At 39.4% G+C, this 22252-nt stretch overlaps 1 protein-coding gene across 1 annotated transcript in view; it reads left to right on the forward strand.

The window, feature by feature from the left end:
- The window catches only part of LOC103922413 (macrophage mannose receptor 1-like), a 32626-nt gene that overhangs the window by 9087 nt on the left and 1287 nt on the right, over nucleotides 1–22252 (forward strand). Inside the window, exons 10-30 of the mRNA XM_009330551.1 lie at nucleotides 48–161; nucleotides 884–999; nucleotides 1791–1939; nucleotides 2364–2560; nucleotides 2948–3069; nucleotides 3830–3917; nucleotides 4617–4761; nucleotides 5234–5269; nucleotides 5358–5527; nucleotides 6378–6445; nucleotides 8128–8228; nucleotides 9503–9645; nucleotides 11186–11300; nucleotides 12508–12656; nucleotides 14241–14343; nucleotides 15181–15413; nucleotides 17041–17206; nucleotides 18212–18364; nucleotides 18622–18738; nucleotides 20054–20221; nucleotides 22141–22182. Coding sequence (XP_009328826.1) covers nucleotides 48–161; nucleotides 884–999; nucleotides 1791–1939; nucleotides 2364–2560; nucleotides 2948–3069; nucleotides 3830–3917; nucleotides 4617–4761; nucleotides 5234–5269; nucleotides 5358–5527; nucleotides 6378–6445; nucleotides 8128–8228; nucleotides 9503–9645; nucleotides 11186–11300; nucleotides 12508–12656; nucleotides 14241–14343; nucleotides 15181–15413; nucleotides 17041–17206; nucleotides 18212–18364; nucleotides 18622–18738; nucleotides 20054–20221; nucleotides 22141–22182 — 2695 coding nt within the window. The remainder of the gene's footprint in view (nucleotides 1–47; nucleotides 162–883; nucleotides 1000–1790; nucleotides 1940–2363; nucleotides 2561–2947; nucleotides 3070–3829; nucleotides 3918–4616; nucleotides 4762–5233; nucleotides 5270–5357; nucleotides 5528–6377; nucleotides 6446–8127; nucleotides 8229–9502; nucleotides 9646–11185; nucleotides 11301–12507; nucleotides 12657–14240; nucleotides 14344–15180; nucleotides 15414–17040; nucleotides 17207–18211; nucleotides 18365–18621; nucleotides 18739–20053; nucleotides 20222–22140; nucleotides 22183–22252) is intronic.

Here is a 22252-nt window from a genome sequence, read left to right on the forward strand (position 1 = left end):
TTCTCTAGATTTCACTTCTCTCTGTCGTTTCTTCTTGCCATGCTCAGGATGGATCCTGGGCTGACAGTGCTTGTGAAACAAAACTCGGTTACGTCTGTAAAAGGAAACCTTTGGCAGAAGAACCAGGGGAAGCCGAGGTTACTTACCCAGGCTGCCAGAAAGTAAGTGTAAAACAAAAGCAGCAAAAGGTCGTTGCGTCTTACTTTCACTCCCATGATGGTATCACAGAAGTCAATTATTTCGACTGTTCTTGGTGGAGCCCTGGAAAACTGTTAATTCGTATGTACGGATACTTCTCAGACTAACAGGGAATTTTTTTATTTATTTAACCAAAATGTAGATCGACTTTTTTTTCCCCTCCCTTACATGCGCACTTCACTCAGCTCTCTCCTAGTGCAGAACTAGACACTACACCCATAAAAGCTGTTCTCTGCAGAGGACGTCAGTATTTTTTCATGCTGTAACTCCCTGGTCTTGGGTTGCACGCAGCCTTCTCAGTCCAATCAGTCCGCCAGAGGAGACAGGAATATTTAAGCTGAGTGTTTTGCAGACTGTTTGTGGCCTCTTGCAACAGCCACACTTACACAATGAGAAGGCAGAGCAGGCTTTACACAAGGAGCTGCAAAGTGGCTGCGAGCATGCTTGCCAGCTCCAAGTCATAAGCACGGCTCACTGCTCGCAAAGGCCCTTGTGTGTCCTTTATCAAGGGGCAAGACACAGAGTTGTGGTTACAAAAGCTATGTTTGATTATCCTCTTTGTTTCTTCTCATGGCTTCTGAAATTAATTTTGACTTGGGGCGCAGTATTAACGTGTCTTTTGGAAGTGTACTGTGCTGCACAATCTGACAGCCCCTCCGTGCATCTCTGCTGTTGACACTGACAGGGCTGGATGAAGCATGGCTTTTACTGCTATTCTGTGGGGCAGTTACCAGCAACATTTGCAGAAGCAAGACAAATCTGTGAGGAGAACAAAGGTTACCTGGCTACTGTGACAGACAGGTATGGAAACATAATTCTTGTCCTTTTGTACGTGCAACCAGGATGGAAGAGCCAAACAGAAATCTCTTCCTACTTTGCAGTTTTTCATAGTGCCTCATGTGACACGACTCCTTTGCTGGAGAATTTATGGAGGAACTGAAGAAGTATTACAAAATACATCAGAGGCTTGTATGTCATCAATACAAACATTTAAGCCATTGCTACTACACACCTACACTATTGTTGACCCCCGTAATTATTAAAAAATTGAGTCAGCCCTCCAACAGCTCTGAATTGCCAGATTGCTTTAAAACTTATTGAACTAAAAATAAACAGATAAACATGGAACTATTTATTTCTTCTGGATTTGAGTTTTCAGCCTTTTCTTTGCAACAGGCACATCTGGAAACTTACCCTTTTTAGAATAAAAGTAGATTTTTTTCCCCAGAGTAACAAGATTTAAGGATCTAGACCTTATCATAAAACTCAGTAAAACACTGTAGCACTTATTTATACAGAATGAGTAGCATATATGCATTAACACAAATATTGATTGGCTTGTGTTGTTCATTGTGCAGTACAAAAGGAGAATAGAATCACTCTAAATTCTAAACATGATTTACGTTAACAAAATATAAAATAAAAATTTATATGACAATTAGAACTCTAAAAGTAAGATCATTACCCTTTCTTCAATCCATACTTATCTTTTCCTACATCCCCTTTACCAGATTTGCTACAATGAACTTTTTGAAGAAATGAACAAATTACGATAAAATATGATACATCAGTTTGGTACTTATTCTTCACAGATATGAACAAGCTTTTTTCACTTCTGTAATTGGATTCAATCCAGCAAAGTATTTCTGGATTGGTCTCTCAGATGCAGAGGAGCAGGGGACGTTCAGGTGGGCCAGCGGGGAGCCGGTCACCTTCACTCACTGGAATGCGGGAATGCCTGGTACGTGCCACAGGGGCCACCGAGTTTCTGCTCTGGGGGCCTGAGAAGTGAGGGTTTGGAAGCTAAATAGTGGTTTTGAAACTCTGCTGGCATGAAGTGGCAAAAACGACATTGCAACTTTCCGTTTGTGCTAAAAGGATTAAATCGGAGATCATGGTAGCTCCTTCCAGTAGGCCACCTGGGACTGCCTGTGTCTGTTGGTATCATTCACTATTTGTTTGATGGTTTTTATAGGTGATTCACAGTGTAATGCAAAAAGAATTTGATAAAATTTAATTATGACTTAATTGAAATGCATGTGAGCTCCTGTGAGCTATTGGCGTCCAAACACAGTGGGGACAGGTTACATTTAATTAAGTAGCATATGCTTTGAGAAGATGTAGCTACGTATCAATAAGGTTTAAAAATTTTATGTTTCATGAAGGAAGGGAGTCAGGCTGCGTGGCCATGGTAACAGGAACTTCAGCTGGGTTATGGGATATTTTGAACTGTGAAGAAACAAACATGTTTCTCTGCAAGCAGCTGGTGGAGGGAGTGACCCCGCCTCCTCCTCCGACGACCCCTCTCCCGTCGTGCCCAGAGGGATGGCAATCCATTCCTCAGAGCAGCTCCTGCTTCAAAGTAGGTGTTTGACTTCTGAATGCAAACGCTTGTCATTTCAAATGGGAATATGTTTTGTGTACGCATGGAAGGTGGATTTCACCCTGCCTACTTGATAGGTAGTCTGTAGTAACACGTCTCCAGCCATCCCCGGCTGGTGTGTCGGGGAAGTGCTGGGAAGTGCAGTATGTAGGTTGAACTGAAGTTTGGAGTCACAGGGACTCTGAGATAATAGGAAAAGCAAAGTTGCAATATTAAAATTTGATAGATGACCACAGACTTACGGTTGCACAATTAAATAGTGATAAAACTAGACACCAGGAGACCAGAGGAAAGATAGAAGCCCAGAATGCTGTTTCTAAATTTCAGAAATACCCAGCACAGTATTTAATTGTCCACTTTTTATAGATTTTTCAGGGAGGAAGGGAGAAAATGCAAACATGGTTTGGTGCAAGAGATTTTTGCAGAGCCATCGGAGGAGATCTGGCATGTATCCACAGTGAAGAAGAACAAAACCTAATAGCTGGCTTGTAAGCATCCACACAGTCCATCATTTGTAAAAAAAAAAAACAAACATTTAAAAAATGACCTTTCTGAAAGACATAAAGGATTTCTGGTGATCAATTTATACTTTGCAAAGATGGTGTATATCCTTGCAAGGTGGCAGAAGGAAATGTGTAGAAAGAGGTGAGCAAAAGGGTTTCTTGGCAGGCCTCTGGGAAGGTGGTGCTATGCATTGAAGTAGCCTGAACATACACAAAAATGAAAGAAGGATCATCAAAATTGGTTTCAACTGAGTTTAGTTCAAAGGGATAAACCCGATCTTTTTAGCTCATTTGTAGCTGATCAGTAGATGAAATACTCTTGATTAAAGGAATAGTTTGTGCTGCTTTCTTTCCTTAGTTAAGGGGAAAAATTGGGACCCTGAGGAAAGCCTGACCTATTTATGTGCCTATATAAATGTTTAAATCAAGCCTATGAGCACAGAAAGGTCTGAATTTGGATGCCTAAGCTACTTGGTCAAACCAAGGCCTTAAAATATATTTTCATTTAACTCAGTATTTGTGGACTCATGACATCTGTGATCCTTCCCATGAAGCTCTGTGTTTCACTGCTTCCTGCCACATGCAGTGCCAGGGTGTTTTTCCCCCCATGGCAATTGAATGATCACTGTATATGACTGTCTCAAATGATACTTCAAGCATCAAAACACTAAGAACAATGTAATTATATATATTCTCCTTCTCTGTTTCACACTGTGTCTGATTGTCTATATTTGTAATCATTCAGAAATAGAGATTATCTTCAGTTATCTTACTGGATGGGCTTAAGTGCCTTGGACTCCAACAGCGGATTTATATGGAGCGATGGCTCACCAGTGAGTAAATAATATATTGTTCTAGCTTTTTGTCTAATTTTCCATGTATATCTTGGCAGACAGCTCTCAAAACTCATCCTATACAAGTCGCAAGTGACCTTAAGTCTTTACTACCCAATTCCACTCTAGGAATTAGTTTTTATCTTTTGATAGTTCATAGTTATAGATAACAGTATGACATTTAGAGTAAAGAAAGAACATGAAAGGTGATGGAATATCTCTCTTGATCTAAGCAAATCTGGTTGTACTAATCTCTATATTCCCATTTGTCATTTACTGTTAGAAATAACTTTGTATGTCTACGCAAGCTAGGCTTTGTTGCCCTCGCCGCTTTAAGTAGATCAAGGCCTAAGTCCATACAGCAGCACTGATGGATTGTCTCAGGTTGAAACATCAGAGCAGGATAGCCATCCCAGGGGTCAGAGGAAGGTACTTAGATACTTCTTTCTACAGCTTGACAGGAGAACTTATCTCCTGATAAGGAGGGCAACAACTTCTTGGCTTACTAACATGGCTTACAAATACACAGACAAATCATTATGCTATGCAAGGGTTATGTCCTTCTCCTTACAAGGTCTGGCACCAAAGCACAAGACGGACCATGAGATCAAATGAAGTACATTCTTCTGTAACAAGATGCTATAAGACAATTGTTTCACTTTAAAAGGAAATAGTCACAAAGCTGTGTGTCTGCTACAGGTAAATTTTGAAAAATGGGCAAATGGAGAACCAAACAATTATGATGGAAATGAAAAATGTGGCGTGTTTAATGGCTACAATGATATGAACTGGAATGATTTATTTTGTGAACATATGCAGGACTATGTCTGCCAAATAAAAAAAGGTAGGATGACTTTCTTCCTTGAGCAACTTTTAGAGACAGATAAGAATATCCTTTCCAGGTCAGATCACACTATCTGCATGTATTAGAGCCAGCTGTGCCATCAAGCACAGTGAAACACTTAGTACATTTTAATTTAAATAAAAGCAGTTGAAAACTATGAATTCATCCATGAGATACACATATAAGTTTGGGATGTATATGCAGCATGTTGACTAAGTGAAATCCAGCAGCCTAAAGTTGCACATAGTTTCTGTAAGCTTAACTTGTGATCAGCTTTAACATGGTATTTTGCTGAGTGTAACACCTTTTTTTTCAGATATTCTGATAAATTCTGTGACAAAAATGAGCATACTGAGTAACCCTCAAGATTCATTTTATTCCTTGGAATTAAAATGCTAACAACTGTATAAATATATTTAATTGAGAGATGTCTGAGAAATGTAACATACTCAGATATTGATTTACATTGCAGGAACACCACTGAAACCAGAGCCTACTTCCACATTCAGTAAGTCTTGTACTTCCAATAACAGGAATAAATTAACATATAATGATGTTAATTTCAATTACAGACTGCTTAATGTTTTACCTTGCAGATTATGAATATGTTGTTAGTGAAGATGACTGGATAATATATAATCACAAGGAATACTACTTCAGCAAGGAACCAATGCCTATGGAAAAAGCCAGGGACTTTTGCAAGAAGAATGGTGGTGATCTTGCTGTCATTGAGAGTGAAAGTGAAAAAAATTTTCTTTGGAAATATGTAAGAAACATGTTTTACTTCAAAAATGCACCGTTCTGTCCTGCACTGAGGCACCTTTTTCAGCTGGCTTATGAAATATTAGAAAGTGGTCTCCATCATAAAAAAAAATCAGTGCCACCTTTCATGGCCTTATCTACCTAGGAGCTTTACCATAATCATTATTTTGATAAATTGCTACATGTAGACAAATCCTCAGCTTCTTTTCAAGAACACTCTCAGGGTGCAACTTTCAAAAACCTTGCTCTGTTTAGCTGAAAGCTACAGTTACTGAGTATCTTTTGTTTTCCAACTCATTCTTTTCACAGAATTCAAGAAAAGATTTTGCCCTTTTTTTGTCAAAACAGATTTCAGATTTTCAGTAAAAAGTTTAAGCCAGAATATTTTCTAATAGGAAGAGAATAACCCGATGATGATATACTCTTTTGGAAATAGTTTCATACTATTAAAACCAAATATGATTCCATCCTTTCCTGCACATGACTAAGTACTAAATCCCACTATTTACTTGTAGCCTTTTGGCAAATTCTCACTGTGCTTTCCTAAAATTCTTAAAAATATTGCTTTATTTTATAGCCTGCTTAAGAGGCCATTCTTATCTTCTTAACATAGCTTTTTTTCTCCATTTCCTTTTTCATCCCATTCTGCTTTTTTTTTTTTTAAATTTAAATACTGGAAATCAGAGGAAAATTTTGAATTTTGCAGTTCAGGCACATAATCCCAGCAACTCCCTGCACATTGCATACTATGCAATGGTACAACTGAAACTAAAGCGGTTTTTGAGAGCTTGCTTATTTTATTTGAAATCTGTTTTCTTACAGCTCATTAAAATTCTTATTTTTTTGTGTTTTAGACTTTCTATAAAGACTGGGGAATTAACTTTTATATTGGCTTAAGTGTGAGCCTTGACAAGACATTCCGGTAAGTAAAAACAAATTAAGTTTGTCAGACTCATAATATGAATATTTGGCATGGCTGTAAGAGACTGTTGAAGTTCAACGACTGACAAAACCTGTCTACAGCCATGTCTCGACATAAAGTTTTAAAATATGATTCTGCTCCTCAGGGGAGCACTTCTTCCATAATATTTGCACTATCCATTTCCCCTTCTTTTGGTTCTATACTCTGCTTTTGTATTGTAAGGCTGAGATGTTCACTCACAGTCAGTGCAGTATCATCCCCTTTTCCTTGATAGATGAAAGATAAAATTGTTTGGAGGTCTCTAGGATGTTCCAGATAGTACTTGCAGACATTACTGAATATTCAAATGGTCAAAGAAGAAGAACCCACAAAACCTGCAGTGAGAGGCATCATGGTGGTTTTTAGAGGTGAAATATCAATACCAGAGACCCCTTGTCTGGAAGGTAATTTCCAGATGGTTGTACTGTCAGAGCCCAGGGCAGGACAGCTTTATGGAGTCATTACTCTTCTAGAGATGTCTTCAGAAACAAAGTGCCCAGGGAATGTCCTAAAACCTTTTCTGGAGCTTTAGATGAGTTACAGATATATTTCTCAAGTGGCACTGTTCTCCCCTCCCCTCCTCAGCCCCAGCCCCCCGCCTCTTTTTCTAGTGCCTTCAGCTGGGATTTGAAGCTTGGTCAGATGAGTCTCAACCTCTTCATTTCAGTCTTTCTTTTGTTGCCTCAGGGTATCTTTCTTGGCCACAAGCCACAGAGGCTGGATAGTCTCATCTCCAGGAGCTCCTGCTTTCTACATCACATCCACTGCTCAGAAAACACTGTTGTTTGTCCAGTTCTCCCTTGCTCCTTCACTAATTTCATCCTCCTCCCTGTTGGATGATGGTGTCACTATTTGTCTTTATTCTTTATTCTTCCTGGTTTATTACGTACTGTTTTTTTCCTATTTGGCTCAGGAAGATTTGCAAGTGGGAGCAGCTAGGCATCCTTGTTGAATTCCTTATTTGTAGTTTACTTGCAAAAACACACATACAGTTGCTTAGTCTCCAAAACACTAAATTGCCCTGGAGCTGATGTTGCCTGAAGGCTCTCAGTCTTGGCAGATTCCCCACTTGACTCTCCTCCTTCCAGCACACTAAGGCTTTTCCACGTTTTTCTTGCCTACTTTTTGAGAATAAATTTGTGAATCACCAAACTAGGAAATTGTTGCACAACTGAAAGTAATAGCTGTATAATATTAAAGATTTCCTTTGTTTAACAAAATGGTTCCCAGTGGTCCCCAGTAGGTGGTTCAAGTCTCTCTCTTACCTTACAAGATCTTATATTGTTGCTTTTGGACCCAGGGAATTACTAAACTAGGCTAAGATTTCTGTTTCTGTGCTCCAGGGAAAGCCAGGTCCAGTGCTACACTGGTGTGTTTCCTGTAGGCTATCAATGCTCAGAGACCAAGAAAGGCTGGGACCACCAGTTGACATGATTAGTTCAGACCTGGTCCAGGTCAACAGAGTAGGCAGTTGACATAAAGACATTTATTTACTAATTCCAAGTGGAAGGTCTTGCTTTTCTTTTACCAGAGAACAACATGTGTTTGTAAGCTAGGATATAGGAAACTCTAATACGTCCTTTACAAAGAAATATTAACTAATTCAACTGAGAATTATTATTCCCCCAAATGACTTCTTTCAGATGGATGGATGGAACTCCAGTGAACTATGTTGCCTGGGCTCCAAATGAACCCAATTTTGCAAATAATGATGAAAACTGTGTGGTCATGTATACCCAAACAGGTGGGTGCTGTAACAACATTCAGTCTGCATGGTGTGGCATAGGCTTGGGAGGGCTGCATGTGCAAGGGTGGGTAAGTTATAATACTGAGCAGGCTGATGTTTGATAGAGTGTTTAAAAAGCATAGGAAAATAAATTTTGTTGTCTTCTTCCATTTCTGCACTTTTAAAAAGTTCAACTCTACGTAGTTAACACATTGGATTACATCTGCAATTTGATTCTTAGCTTTGTCAGAAAATTTCAACGTGAACAAATCAGTTAAGTATCAGACCATCTGCAGATAGAGTCAGTATTGTTTTTCCTCTAATCTCTGTCCATTTTATGACTACCTCTTGAGGATATCAGCTGTCTGTTATCGCTTGTGCAGTTCCTAAAAATCTAGGGCTTGGGCATGGCTTTGATTATTACTAAACAATGTTATACAGTATTTTAAATAAAATAAATACAAATGTCCTTCAATACAGAGAGTTGGAAATAACTTCAATACAGAGAGTTGGAAATAACCGTGCTTACACTAGCCAAGCACTTAGACTCCTTTGGAGCAGTTTAAAGTCTTCTACTTTAAGCATTTTTAGTCTCAAAATCTATAGCTGAGGTAATCTTCCTAGGCTCTGTTAGAGGTCAATGGAAGGAAGTGAACACTTTTGGGGAGTAAATACTATGTCCTGTTTTGGAGATCTTCTTTAAGATAAGATGAATTATGTCCTTAACTTCACTGAATTATAATGACAATATCTCCATTAAACGTAAGGTGTGATTCTCTCTGCTGTAGATAGTTACCTTGTAACTGTCTGCAGCTAATGAAATGAATGCCATTTTCTTATTCATTCCTGATCTGTAAAATAGGGATGGTGATGTTAATGTTATATTCTTACATCGCACTCCTATAGGGAGAAAAGATACCCAGAAGACTATAAGACTCAGGCAGTAAGGTAACAAGGACCAAATACCTTATATAGACAGAGTGATCCTAGAGATCTTACAGATCTTAGAGAGGTGAATTAAGCATTTGAACTAAAACTCCCCTTTGTCAATGCTATGGGTTTTCAATATTGAAATATTTCTGTTCTCAGACAAAATATTTGTATTCTGAATTTTGCTGAAAACCTGAATGTTTCTAAGGAACATACATTAAAAATACTCATTATTTCTGGGGGGATAAATACAAATACAGTTATCAGTTCTACTTCCTGCGACAGATTTGGTTTAGGAAAGGACACTTTTTATCTCAGTGTCAGTTGCATTTAGTTTTTCTTTTATTCTAATTTGCTTTCAGGTACATGGAATGATCTCAACTGTGGCAACGTTGAGTTATTCATCTGTGAAAGACTTAACAATACTGTTCGTCCACCTGTTGCTCCCACTTCACCACCACCAAAGGGTGGGTGTCCACAGGACTGGCTCCTCTTTGATAACAAGGTGCAGTATGAAATGTCAGTATATTGTATTTTAAGAAGAGCAGAATAACAACCATCTTCGGTTCAAATTTTCAGTTGTAGCAGGGTTTTTGGTTGTCACAAAATATGTTCTGATTGTATATATTTAAAGACTCTAAAAATACGATTCCTGAAATAGAAATTATACCCTCTATTGCGATCACAGCAGTTATGACAGAGGTCATGAGACATACAAGAAGAAAGCTGCGTCTTATTTTTTTGCTAATGTTAAGTGTTGCCAAGGATGGCTGAGCAACTTTCCTTGTGTGGAGCTGTTGTATGTTCTTATTTACTGTGTTGAGCTTATCTGGCTGTCACAGGTCACCTGGACACTTAATTCGTCCCTTCCCTACTATGCACTGGCTCTTAAGCCACTAAGGCACCTTCCCTTGAGCAAATTTATCAGTTTTTTTGTATAACCAAATACTTGTTAAGGTTTTTAAGTAATTCAATTATAAGCTTCACCACACTTTATTACGTAGGTTCACTCTTAGCCTTCTCAAAAGACAAAATTTCAGGGTAAGAGAGTGTATGCGTTTAAAATCCGTAGATTGTCATCAATGAAGCTATAAAAGCTATAAATCAACAGTGTACACTCTTGAGAATACACCGAGCAATGAAGATAATCCTTGATTACATTGCCTTGTCAAGCTCCATCTCTCTTTCTTTTGGCTAAGCCAAAATATGATTTCAGTTTGACAGAGCTCCTTTGTTTAAGGCACACTGGCTGCTGCCTCCTCTTTCCTTCCCTCTCTCAGCCCTGGGGAAAAGAATCGCAAACTCAGAGTTTGTTCAATTTCATAGTGCTCTTTCAAGCTAAAATGTCTCTCTCTTCCTCACCTCCTGGAAAGGGAGTTTCCAGAGGTTCCATCCTTGACTCCTCTCTGAGTGTTTAGACACCACTTCTGACTGTCATGGTGCTACCTCCTTTTTGCCCAACTTTTTCCCCAAATTGCCTGATTGACTTTTCAGCTGCATGCTTTAATGAGCACATTTAAGTTGCTTGACTCTGGCAAAGCTGTCTAATGACGTCTTGGTTAAATCTCATAGATCATATTACAAGAAATGGTAAATTCATTGTTTTCTTTGTAATGTCAGAATCATTCTCTTTCTGTGATTATCCTGTGAAAACCAAACCTGGTATGAGAAACAGGGCAACAGAAGCTGGGATGTTTAGCTTCAATAACATGTCTTATCCTTGTTTATTTTCTGAGGTCTTCTTAGGCATTCCTCCCACAAAGTCACACCTCAGAAGTGTGCTCAGAAGCTTTAACATAATTTCTGCTGAAACAATTAGACTGACGTATTCCTTCTTCTAAGTGTATGCTAAAATATTCGGGTTTATCCTAGTTTTCTAGTATAGATCTTCTCTTTCATAAAGGCAAGCTAGAAAGCACTGTTAAATCAGTTAATCTCCCTTTTTTCTTAAAATATCAGCTTATCTTGTTTGTTACAGAGATGCTTTCACTGGAAATAAAAACACTGTCCAGTTACTGATTTGGCACACTTCTCCTCTTTTTCAGTGTTTCAAAGTATTTGGCCTTGATGAAAATGATACATTGACATGGCACGCTGCACGGAACAATTGTATTAGTTTTGGAGGAAACCTGGCTACTATATCAAAAAAGGAAATGCAAGGTATAAAGTACTAATGTTTTGACACTGGATGAGACATCAAGTAATTCCTGATAAGCAGATTAAAACAGATGTTATAGCTTCTGCAATATATGTTATTATTTATACCATATTAATATCAAGTTATGTTCAATGAGAAATTGCACCTTTTGAGAAATGCTTGCATAGGTTTTAGTGTCTTGATTAACTTTTAAAATCATAGCTCTGGGACTAATATAGGACATGCAAAGGAATTCATACTGTTCAAATATTAAGATTTTGTATTAGGGGCTTGTCATATAATTAAACATCCATATTTTGATTTTTTTAAGTGTATATGTAAAGAAAGCACACAAAGGCAGTAACATCCAAAACAAATCACCGTGCACCTAGATGCTGAGCCAAATGCTGTGGGTGTCAGTGGAGGGTGCATCCTCAGGCAGCAGAAGGCTCCAATGTTGGAGTCCCAACTTCCCCCTGTTCCCCTTGCTCTGCTGGACCTCAGCCTGCCGGTCTTGCTGCTCAGCATGTTGCAGGTTTTTTAGTGAGGCCTTATGTTTGCTCAGGAAATGTGATGATCCTGAGGGTTGCAGACGGGCTGCCTCCTAGCTCACTCCGTCAGTGCTTGTGGTTTATGCTTTTTTCTATAGCAGAGCGAGGACAGTCGAAGGACAGTCTTTTAGTGGAAAGTCAAGTCTAGGCAGGAGCTAAGGGAAACAGCATCTGGCCTTCCAAAAAGCTGAGGTCTCAGTATATATTTATACTTGGTTAATAAGTAGTTTTATTTGTGTTATGCCTATTTAGAAACCAAGTTATTAAGTGTGGTTAACAAAGAAATTACCAAAGAAGAAAATGGAGTGCACAGTCTGCAGACTCATTTTCTATGTGCCAAGGTGTAGAGTACTCATGTTAATTTCTGTAATACCATTAACACATTTTCCCTGCTTCCTCAGATGATCAAGAAGACAGAAGAGTGTACACATAAATTCCTTAAAAAATGTTGAAAACAATTTTATGTATGAAAATTTGCCCATCTTTGAGTTTGTAAATACTTTCTCGGACTTTAACATCACATGACTATCTGTTCTTTTTATTTTTATCATAAGATTACCACCTTATTAAAAAAGAGAAAAACAAAACCCATCATCTTGACTCCAGGCACTCTAGAGACTGCACTGTTGGGGAAAGGTGCATTCAGTTTCCCTCCTTGTACAATTTTTCTTTTTTTCAGCTTTCCTCATGTCCCTCTTAAAAAATGCTGCAACTGATGCTTGGATTGGCCTGAATGACATAAATCAGGAGCACACATACTTATGGACAGATGGAAGCCCAGTTTACTACACAAATTGGGCAAAAGGTTCCCGAAGTTACCATAGTAAGGTAAACATTAATTTCTGGTTATCACTCAAACTTTATAACTTTGGTAGATGAATGTATGTAGCTACAACTGTATTTTCTGTAGAGTTTCCTTTATGAAGATTTTTAGTGATCTTGTTGCTTTTGAAAGCAGAATAATCATGTGGGAGATCTACCCTCACACATTTTTTTCAACGTCTGTGTTTTGTCATGATTATTTTGTTATGAACCCAGACAGACGTTTGGAAACATTATGCAAAACTCAGACAAGTGAGCATTTCCCTCACTTTACCATGACTGATAAGGAGACTCAAATAAACCATAGCATAGCAGTAACTGTATAATTTTGGGATACAGTGAACGTTATTTAGACTTGATGAAAATACTCAGATAACTGTGTATATTTACATTTCTTGGCACTGAGCTTATTGAGATAAATGCGTTGAACAAAATCCTCAAAAGAAGGAGACTCTGGATCTTCCTTTCTCATTTTTATCTTCTCCCTCTATACCTTCTGTCAAATCTTCCTTCTGAAAGATCTCTTCTGCATGCTTTGAAACTTTCAGCACTGCTATACCACTTTGTGTTTATTTGCAAGCCAAAACTGAGTGTTATTCAATAATTGTAAAATGGCTAATGTAGAACACTGTACTTGATAGTACTACTTCTGTACTCCTGTGCTAGCTTTACCAAGTTTCTCTCTTTTTCATAACAGAATTGCTTTGAGTCCAGCTAAAACGGGAAAAAGTTATGTGAGGTCTGACCTCTGCTGCCATCCAGGCTAGAGCTGGGTTTTGGGATCTCCAGGACTTCCCCATCTCACACGTGTATGCTTTCTGTAGAAGGTTATGCCCATTTCCCTATACAAGTTGCTCCACATACACCTTCCTTCACTTGTGCCGAGACCTGGGCTACTGCCCCTGTGGGGGTTCGGAGGTAGCATGAGGTTAGGCTGATATGAGGTGGGGAGAGCTGCTGCCTCCTGCTTCAGAAAGCCAAGCAGCAGCTTCTCATGCTGTGGAAGGAAAAGGAGGAAGGTAAAGAGCCCAAATTGCAGTGGAAAGGGTTTGAGATGTGTCCCCCACAAAAGGTTGTTTCTGATCGCTACCTCTACGTTACTGCACTGTGGTGACAGCTTTGGATCCTAGTGCTGGATCGGAGCAGGAAGAGGATTTCGGCTCTCCAGGCAAGCTTCAGTGCTGAGGAGAGTTTCCCCATAACCTCCAGAAAAACAGCAACAGAGCTGAAATGTCCCATGGGCCAGACCTAGCACACGCATGTCCACCTGCACACACACACACCACTCACACGTGTGCATGCACAGAGATTATATTCATACAGATAGTCCCAGACGCTTCTTCCCGCCTCTGTGCTGTGCTTTGCAACTCTCTCCATCATCCAAGTACAAACTTTCCTAGTGATGAGCTGTAAATGCTTATTGTCATATTATTGCTCCTGACCATTGCTTATATGAGTTCATATATATGACCTTCAAATTATTCATCTGTGTGTGCCTGCGTGTGATAGGTGAGTCTGTATACCCAGCAGGAGTAGGAATGTTTCCCATCAATACGCATGTTTTTCATGTTAATCTCATTTCCCCTGTAGGATGAATGTGTCTTTATGATGAAGAACCCTATTGAACAGTCAGGGAAATGGAAAGATGAAGAATGTAAAACAAGCAAAAGCTACATATGCCAGAAAAATTCTGGTGAGTTTTCTTTCACCACTTTCTAGTACAGCTGATTTATTGTGGTTATGTCAAACCGGTGTTAAAAGCGTCTTTCCTGTATTCAACCTGATTTTAACTGAAGTTAATCTCATGGTATCACATGCACTACAGACCATTTTAACAAAATGAGCACACATTTTATTTTTTGGAGAAAAACTCTTAACCTTTCCTATTTTAAGGACTAGACCAGTAAATAAAAAGAAATAAAAAAATCTATGGATCATCATGTATTTTACTATTTTTGGCGATCAAGTGGGAGAGAAAGAGAACAGTACTTTGTCTTTATATGAGTACATTCTTCAAAACTGAAATTCTACTGTTGTACTTAAAAGCACTGCAACTTCTTTATTTTTAAAAACTTCCCTGCTTCATTTTCTTTACAGTCTTACTCAGGCAATTTCATCATCAGCAGTTATATCCCTCTGCTTACTCATGGTGTGCTTACCGTACTCTGTTCCTTGTCAGAAATACAACAGATGTTGATATATCATGGAAAAAGGGGAGGACTTGTTCCCTTTAATGCGCTACATTGTTACGGTATGCTTTGGGAAGGTCTAGGGCTTACAAGGCATGTTCCTGGAGGTGATTCAGATATTTATGCTAAAAGGTCATTCTGACAAGAATTAGAAAATTTTGTCACAGAACATGAAAACATGGCTTTCATCACTGCAGTGATAGTTGGGACACATCTTAATTTGTTATTCCAGCCTCTCTTAATTACTTAACTACTCCAGCACACTAGATCTTCTCTCAGTGTTATATGTCTAGCCAATATAAAGCATTTGACTTTTCTTTTTGTTTGTTTGCTCGTTACAGACCCCAAACTGCAAAAATTCCAACCCGTAGTTCCGATGTTTGGCTTTAACAATTATGATGATGACCGCTATGCAGTCATCAACTACAAAATGAGCTGGGAAGAAGCACAGAAGAACTGCAGAGACCAGTCTGCAGATCTTGCCAGTATTTTGGATCCTTATGCTGAATCTTACCTGTGGTTACAAATATTAAAGCATGGGGAGCCTGTATGGATTGGTCTTAACAGCAACACTGTGAGTCCATCAAATGCTTGTGACAATCATACTGCTACCCTAGATCAGCATAGATCAGCCATATTTCTTGCTCAGAGGTTGACAGGATCCACTGCTGTGGGTGCTGTTTGCCCCCGTGTGAGTGCTATCGGTCAGATCCATGAATGTGTGGCAGGCATCAAAACCTTGTTGAGGTACCTGACTTTCCTCCACCTCAGGGGTTTTACACATCTAAATGTTTGGCCATAATGTAAGTGAGAACTGCCACGCCTGCATTTCAAAGGCCACCAAGGATGTAGCTGCAGTAGACAGTGGCTTCAGTGGTAAAAGTGGCTATGGAGTTTCCACTTCCTATGCCATGGTCTGCTACACGCAGTATGTGGGGGAACATTGCGGTTTCTGAACACACGTTGTGGAGCATACCATGGCAACATTTTGGGTTAAAAATAGTTATTTCTTCGTGAGACTTTTTAAAGTTTTGTTTTAATTCACAGCCTAGCACTACAAGAGCTTGTGCTGGGCAACAGGGGAAATGCCAAGGTGCAGTGAGTGTAGAGGCAGGAGCAGGCCTCTGCCAATGGGGACACCTTAGGCTGGTTTTTGGAGCTGAAGCCAGTGCCTTGTGAAAAACTGCCAACATACTAGGTCAGCAAAGAGTGGAAAGGTCTGAAAGGGGAAGCATCTACTAGAGGCATGTAAAAAGAACATGAAAAAAGATGTGGTTGGATATTTGTGGAAGCGGAGTTGTGAGGAAATCAAGAGGAGATAGGTAGAGCTGGAGCTTGGTGGGACACAGGACTGAGAAGGGCACAGGTGCTGAGGTGAGAGAAACCAGAGTCACACTTCAGTGAGAGCAGGCACTGGAAAACCAGGATTAGACAGGAATCTGGGATGAAACATGGCCAAGGACTTCAAAGGAAAAAGGACAGGAAAGGAACTAGCACAAAGAACTGGATGGGAGCCTGCCTCCAAAGATTGTAGGAAGAAGGGGCTAGGCTGCGCAGGATGGGGTGACAAGAGCCATGCATGTGACTAATGTTGGTCATCCTCTGCAAATAGTGGTGAAATCCACTGGAAAACTACGTACTTAGCTTGTCTGTAGTAGCTGGTCCTTGCAAGAACTAGAAACCTATCACAAGCCCTGTTAGCATGGGTGGCAGAGGTCTGTGGTGCGTGACCCACGAAAAAGGTCATCAGTATTCCTCTCTCCAGTGGAACTTCTGCTTTTTCTATTTGCTTTCTAAATATACAGAGAAGCCTGTGTTAGAGGAATGCTGACAATAGTTTCTCTGCAATCTTTATTTGATCTGTATGTATATGTGGACTCCTTTGATAAAATCTTCAACTGTATATTCACATTTGTTAGAGCAAGGCCCTTTGCCCATTTAGTGCATGAGTCGGATGGTGTGAATTGAATAACATAGGTTGTGTGCTAAATAAACATCTGTAGGACCACTGCCCTAACTGCTGTGGAGAGTAGAAGTCTGGACCAGACTGTTATGTATTCATGACAGAGGAAGAATTAATTCTGTGTGAGAAACCGCGATTCTGATTTTTACTGATTTTTACATACCTTCAAGTGCAATCTTAATGTTCTTTCAGTCTAATTCTTGTATGTGACATAATCTTTATTGTCATTTACTTTTAGGCTCGTGGCCGTTACACATGGTCAGATAGAAGGAGGAGCAGGTATCATAACTGGGCCAGTGGAGAACCAAATAAGAACACAGCCTGTGTCTATTTAGATTTGGATGGTTTTTGGAAGACAGCATCTTGCAACGAAACATTTTTATCTCTCTGTAAACAATCCGATGGTAAGTTGTGAATGGGAGAAATGTGATTTGGGAGGCTGGAACATAAATTAATGGCTTTATTTGAATTTAGCTTTTCCACACATGCAAAGATTGTGATAGGTGCATTGTTTATGCCTTGTGATAAACTATTGCTTTTGTTAAGGAAGAACTCCCAGATCCAGTCTGTCTTAAGTGATTTCCAGACATTTCATTTCTTCTTCATAAAGACAACTGCAATATTTCATGCCACATGCAAGAGTTCTTTTCTGCATCCTTGTTTGTCAAGAACTGCAGAATTGATCAACTTTAGTCTAACTATAAATATATTAATGATATATTTTTACATTTAAAAGTATCTTTTGTAATATTGGAGATAAGAAACTTCTGTCAGTGTAGCAGCCGAATGGATTAATTTACATTTGTTAAAAGTGTAAGATCCTGGGAAGCTTCTGCTGAGATACTTTAGAGCTCAAATGTTGCACCTAATTTTCAAACACATTTTAAATTATATATGAAATTTATGATCTCTGCACCATACTTCACAGCAAATTTTATATTCATTTAAGATCTGCCTTGGCTTTAATCAGGCGATGCAATAGGCTACTCAGTCTACTTTTACATAGTTTAGGATGTCTATACAAGGGCAGGTACAGACAGCTTCTCTGACCAACCTTGCTACAAACTGGCTGGGCACAAGCCATTGGCTTGTGGTGGTGGTGTCAAGATCCTTTGTGTATACTGACTCATTCCTTATTCTATTTCACAAGTTTTAAGTAAAAATTGCCTTGTTGAAGACAATTGCAGTTGGACTGTGTAAGCCTTCTTTAGCAGATCGGAGAACCAGCTCCTACCAGTATAGTTTACTACTAGTTACCATGTTTAGTTCAATCTTTTATCATTAGTTAAGTCTATGGGATATTCCTTTTCCTTGAATCACTGTCAAATTGGTAGGGCTGATGTGTGATGGAGGAGTACGTTTCCCTTGGCTTTTAAGACCCCACTGAAACCTGCGTGTCTTCTTAATAGAGTTAATCCCTAGTGAACCACCACAGCTTCCTGGAAAGTGTCCTGTACCGAAGCGTGGTAGATATTGGATTCCCTTCCGTGGTCATTGCTACTATGTTCACACCACTTCTGAGGAAAGCTGGCCTGATGCTTCCATGACATGTATTCAAATGGGTAAGTGCCGTTTTTTATTAGGATATTTTACAGGTTGTTTGTGTGTTTGGTTTTTTAATCCAGAACCAAGAGATAATACATAGATGTGTGTGTATGTATATAAATTATAAGCTACAACTAATTTAAATTTATTATCAAGCTTTTCTACTATATGAAAAAGCTGATCACGAAACATGTCATGATTGTTTACTGCGATAATTAATTTCTAATGGACAATCTTGCTGAAATTATATGTAATATTTAATTGATATTTTTAGGTGCTTCTCTGGTTTCCATAGAAGATTCAGCTGAAATGAACTTTCTTTTACTTTATTTGTCTCCACTTGCAAGTGACTTCAGAAAGTTTTGGATAGGATTGTTCAAAAATATTGATGGTAATTATTTCACAATGCATACTGAGATGAAAATAAATACTAAATAAACAGAGAGAATACTAAATAACACTAACATACTAAATACTAATACTAATATACTAAATATTAAATAAATATTCAGAGAGAAATCAACTGTTAAATGTTTAATAGCTTTTCTACTAAAATACTTAAAACATAAACCACCAAGAGGTCTACACTTTTTGTATCTTTACTGTAATTAGAGTATATTTCAGTATGTAAAAGGTTCTAGCTTAGCACTGCAGTAGTTGATTAAAATGTTTCCTGTCACTTTTTTTTTAATCAAATTGCTTGACATTTAACTGGTGTCAGTCTTTTAAGAAAAATGTTGTCTTGTAAATAAAAGTTGAGGCAGCCTTAAATTGAAATTTATTTCTAAACAACACAGGGGATAGCAGCTCATATAAGCTGCCTAGCAACATTTCTTAATCTAAATTTCAGGGTTTTTTCATAAATTTTTTGGTGGAACTTTTTATTTTAATCTAAAAATATTTCAGCTTTTTTTTTTTTAAACTGCAAATTTGATCCTGTTTTCTATACTGTTGTAATTCTGAAGCCTGTTTTTCATGGCAGACTTTGAGGGTGCATCTCCAGAGTGAGTCTAGACTGGGCTGCAGTGAGTGGCCTTGGCCACGGCTGCCCAAGTCCCTGTCTCTCACCACCGGTAATGGCAGGCACCTTGTTGCATAGTGGGCCAGGTTCCTCTGTTCTAACTGAAAACTAACAGTACACGTCCTGATATGCTGCCATGAAAGCACACCCTGAGGGAGCAGAGATGGCAATTATTCCTGCCTGATGGGCCTCAGCAGGAGATGAGCAGGGAGTTGTTATTATTAAAGAGAGCTGATTCAATCTGCAAAGATAATTGATTAATCCAGCTCTAATAAAGCAGCTATTCACTGATCTTGGATACACACATAAAGAAAATCTCCTGAGCAATCTGGATCCTTGAACAGCAGAGCATGGCTTGCACGGGTGCTCTGCTTTTCTTAAGGCTCCCAGGCACAGGTGAGTCCTGGGCACTGGCTTCAGCTAAAAGTCCTTGGGTAGCCTGGGCGCATCTTCCTTACATCGCTGACAGCCATGGCCCTGAAGGCTAATGGAGTTAACTTTGTCTGTGAGCATTTACATGTGGTACACTCCCACCTGAATATCTCTGGCTGTTAAAAGAGTGAGAAATGAGCCCTCTGTGATGCTAATTTAATCAACTAATAAATTCCATATCCAATGTTGTGCCCAGTAGACTGGAAATGATTCCCCACTTCATTCACTCACTAGGTAATACTTTTAATTTTAGGGGAATGGATATGGACAGACAGAAGTGCGGTAGAATTTGTCAATTGGGAAAAAGAAGAGCCTACAGTAATTTTTGATGAACACTGTGTTGAGATGGATGTCTCAAGTGGAACCTGGAGCAACTATTACTGCTCTGTTGAGCAGAATTTTATTTGCAAAATCCCGAAAAGTAAGTACTGAATTTCTGTGCACTGGGTTATTTTAGAAGTAGTGGTTAATATACATCAAGCAAAACTGCTTATGCACTGGGTATGCTTTATGCATTGATGCTGACGCATGTGCATCTGCATCAAAGCCAAGAGTAACTTCTGTTAAGGACAATGAGAAATATTGTTGGAGAAGAACCTGAGTCACCGTTTCCTCCTCTCAGTTTAAAAGCATTGATTTCTTGGCATTTGCTGTACCCTGGGGTAGGGCAGAACATATCACCTGTTGAGACTTTGGAGAAAATTCATAGTAATTATGGTTAGAGTGCTGCAAGGGGCAGTAGAAGATGAATGGATGACTAAACTAGTGCTGAGAGGAAAAGCAGACACTCTCCTGATAGCTAAGCTGAGGGGCAGAAGTGCAGAGTCACTGAGCTCCTGCAGAAAGAAGGTAGGTTCTTCACTGGTACTGCTGGTAGCAGTGAAGTGTGCTGGGATCTGCTGGACGAACAAGCAGAAAGTGCCAAGTAAGGGTGGGCGGTGGAGCCCAATTCATTTCTCTGCTGACAAAGGCATAGGGAGACTTGCCAAGACAACGAAACAGCATAGTACATTTCATTTCTAATGGTTACCTGTGGCCTGTAGTTTTTTGGATGTCAACCAATGCGAAACCTGAATGTGTCACAGGCTGGGGTGAGTCCCACTTGCGTGCATAGCAGTGTTGCGTGAAGTGTGAAGGATGTAAATCTGCACACATGCAGCTAGCGTGAGTCACTGTATAGACATGGATTCGGCTGTGTTTGCACAGATCAACTGGGAGACAGTATGAAATAGGCCAGATTTGCCATTGGCAAACAGATCCACTGCACAAATAGTGGAATGCAATCGATTGCATAGATGCAATGTGGAACCAATTGAATCTCCTGCTTGTGGATCTCCACGTCGGCAGGTTGGCAATGGAGTCATCCATGAACTTTGTAGGGCCCAGGCAGCCAGTCCTGCAAGCAGTTAATTGAATCATACTCCCCAAGCAATGGAGGGAGGAAAAGGAAATTGCCTAAAAATACAGCTTAAATGCTGTTAAGTACAAATGTGCTTTTCACTTTTGCAAGCGTAAAAAATTGAGTTCTTCAGTGTGAAGCCTTACACTGTGGAAGTGTAAAAACTTCGAACATCTCTCTCCCCTACCAAAAAAAGTGTTCAAAACAATTAATAGTGACACAATTTTTTTTTTGGTTGTTTTTTTTTTTTTTTTACAAATATTTTTAACAAGAACATTTGATGGATTCAGCCTGAATTGTCAGGAAAATTGTTTTCATATATTTTTCATGTCCATGTACTGTGTTCAGCTCTGGGGGCCCCAGCACAGGAAAGACATGGACCTACTCAAGTGGGCCCAGGGGAGGGCCACGAACATGATCAGGGGGCTGGAGCACCTCCCCTGTGAGGACAGGCTGAGAGAGTTGGGGTTGTTTAGCCTAGAGAAGAGAAGGCTCTGGGGAGCAGAGCAGCCTTCCAGTACCTAAAGGGGGCCTACAGGAAAGATGGGGAGGCGCTCTTTATCAGTGAGTGTAGTGATAGGACGAGGGGTAATGGTTTTAAACTGAAAGAGGGTAGATTTAGATTAGGTATTAGGAAGAAATTCTTTACTGTGCGGGTGGTGAGACACTGGAACAGGTTGCCTAGAGGAGTTGTGGATGCCCCCTCCCTGGAAGTGTTCAAGGCCAGGTTCGATAAGGCTTTGAGCAACCTGATCTAGTGGAAGGTGTCCCTGCCCATGGCAGGTGAGTTGGAACTACATGATCTTTAAGGTCCCTGCCAACCCAAACCATTCTATGATTATTTAAAATTTGATAGGAACGCAAAGTAAAAATACGTATTTATTTCATCTTTGAATGGTTGCTTGCAAACCGTGTATAATATATATTTTTTAATTTTAAAGTTATTGAAGTTGAGCCAACCCATGATTCACCTGTCAATAAAGGTAAGCTGGATTCTTATAAGCCCATTAAACAGAAATTTCAACAATTTTATAGGCATTTATTATTTACAAG

This window comes from Pygoscelis adeliae, unplaced genomic scaffold (assembly GCF_000699105.1).
Source record: "Pygoscelis adeliae isolate BGI_AS28 unplaced genomic scaffold, ASM69910v1 Scaffold27, whole genome shotgun sequence".
Classification (NCBI taxonomy): domain Eukaryota; kingdom Metazoa; phylum Chordata; class Aves; order Sphenisciformes; family Spheniscidae; genus Pygoscelis; species Pygoscelis adeliae.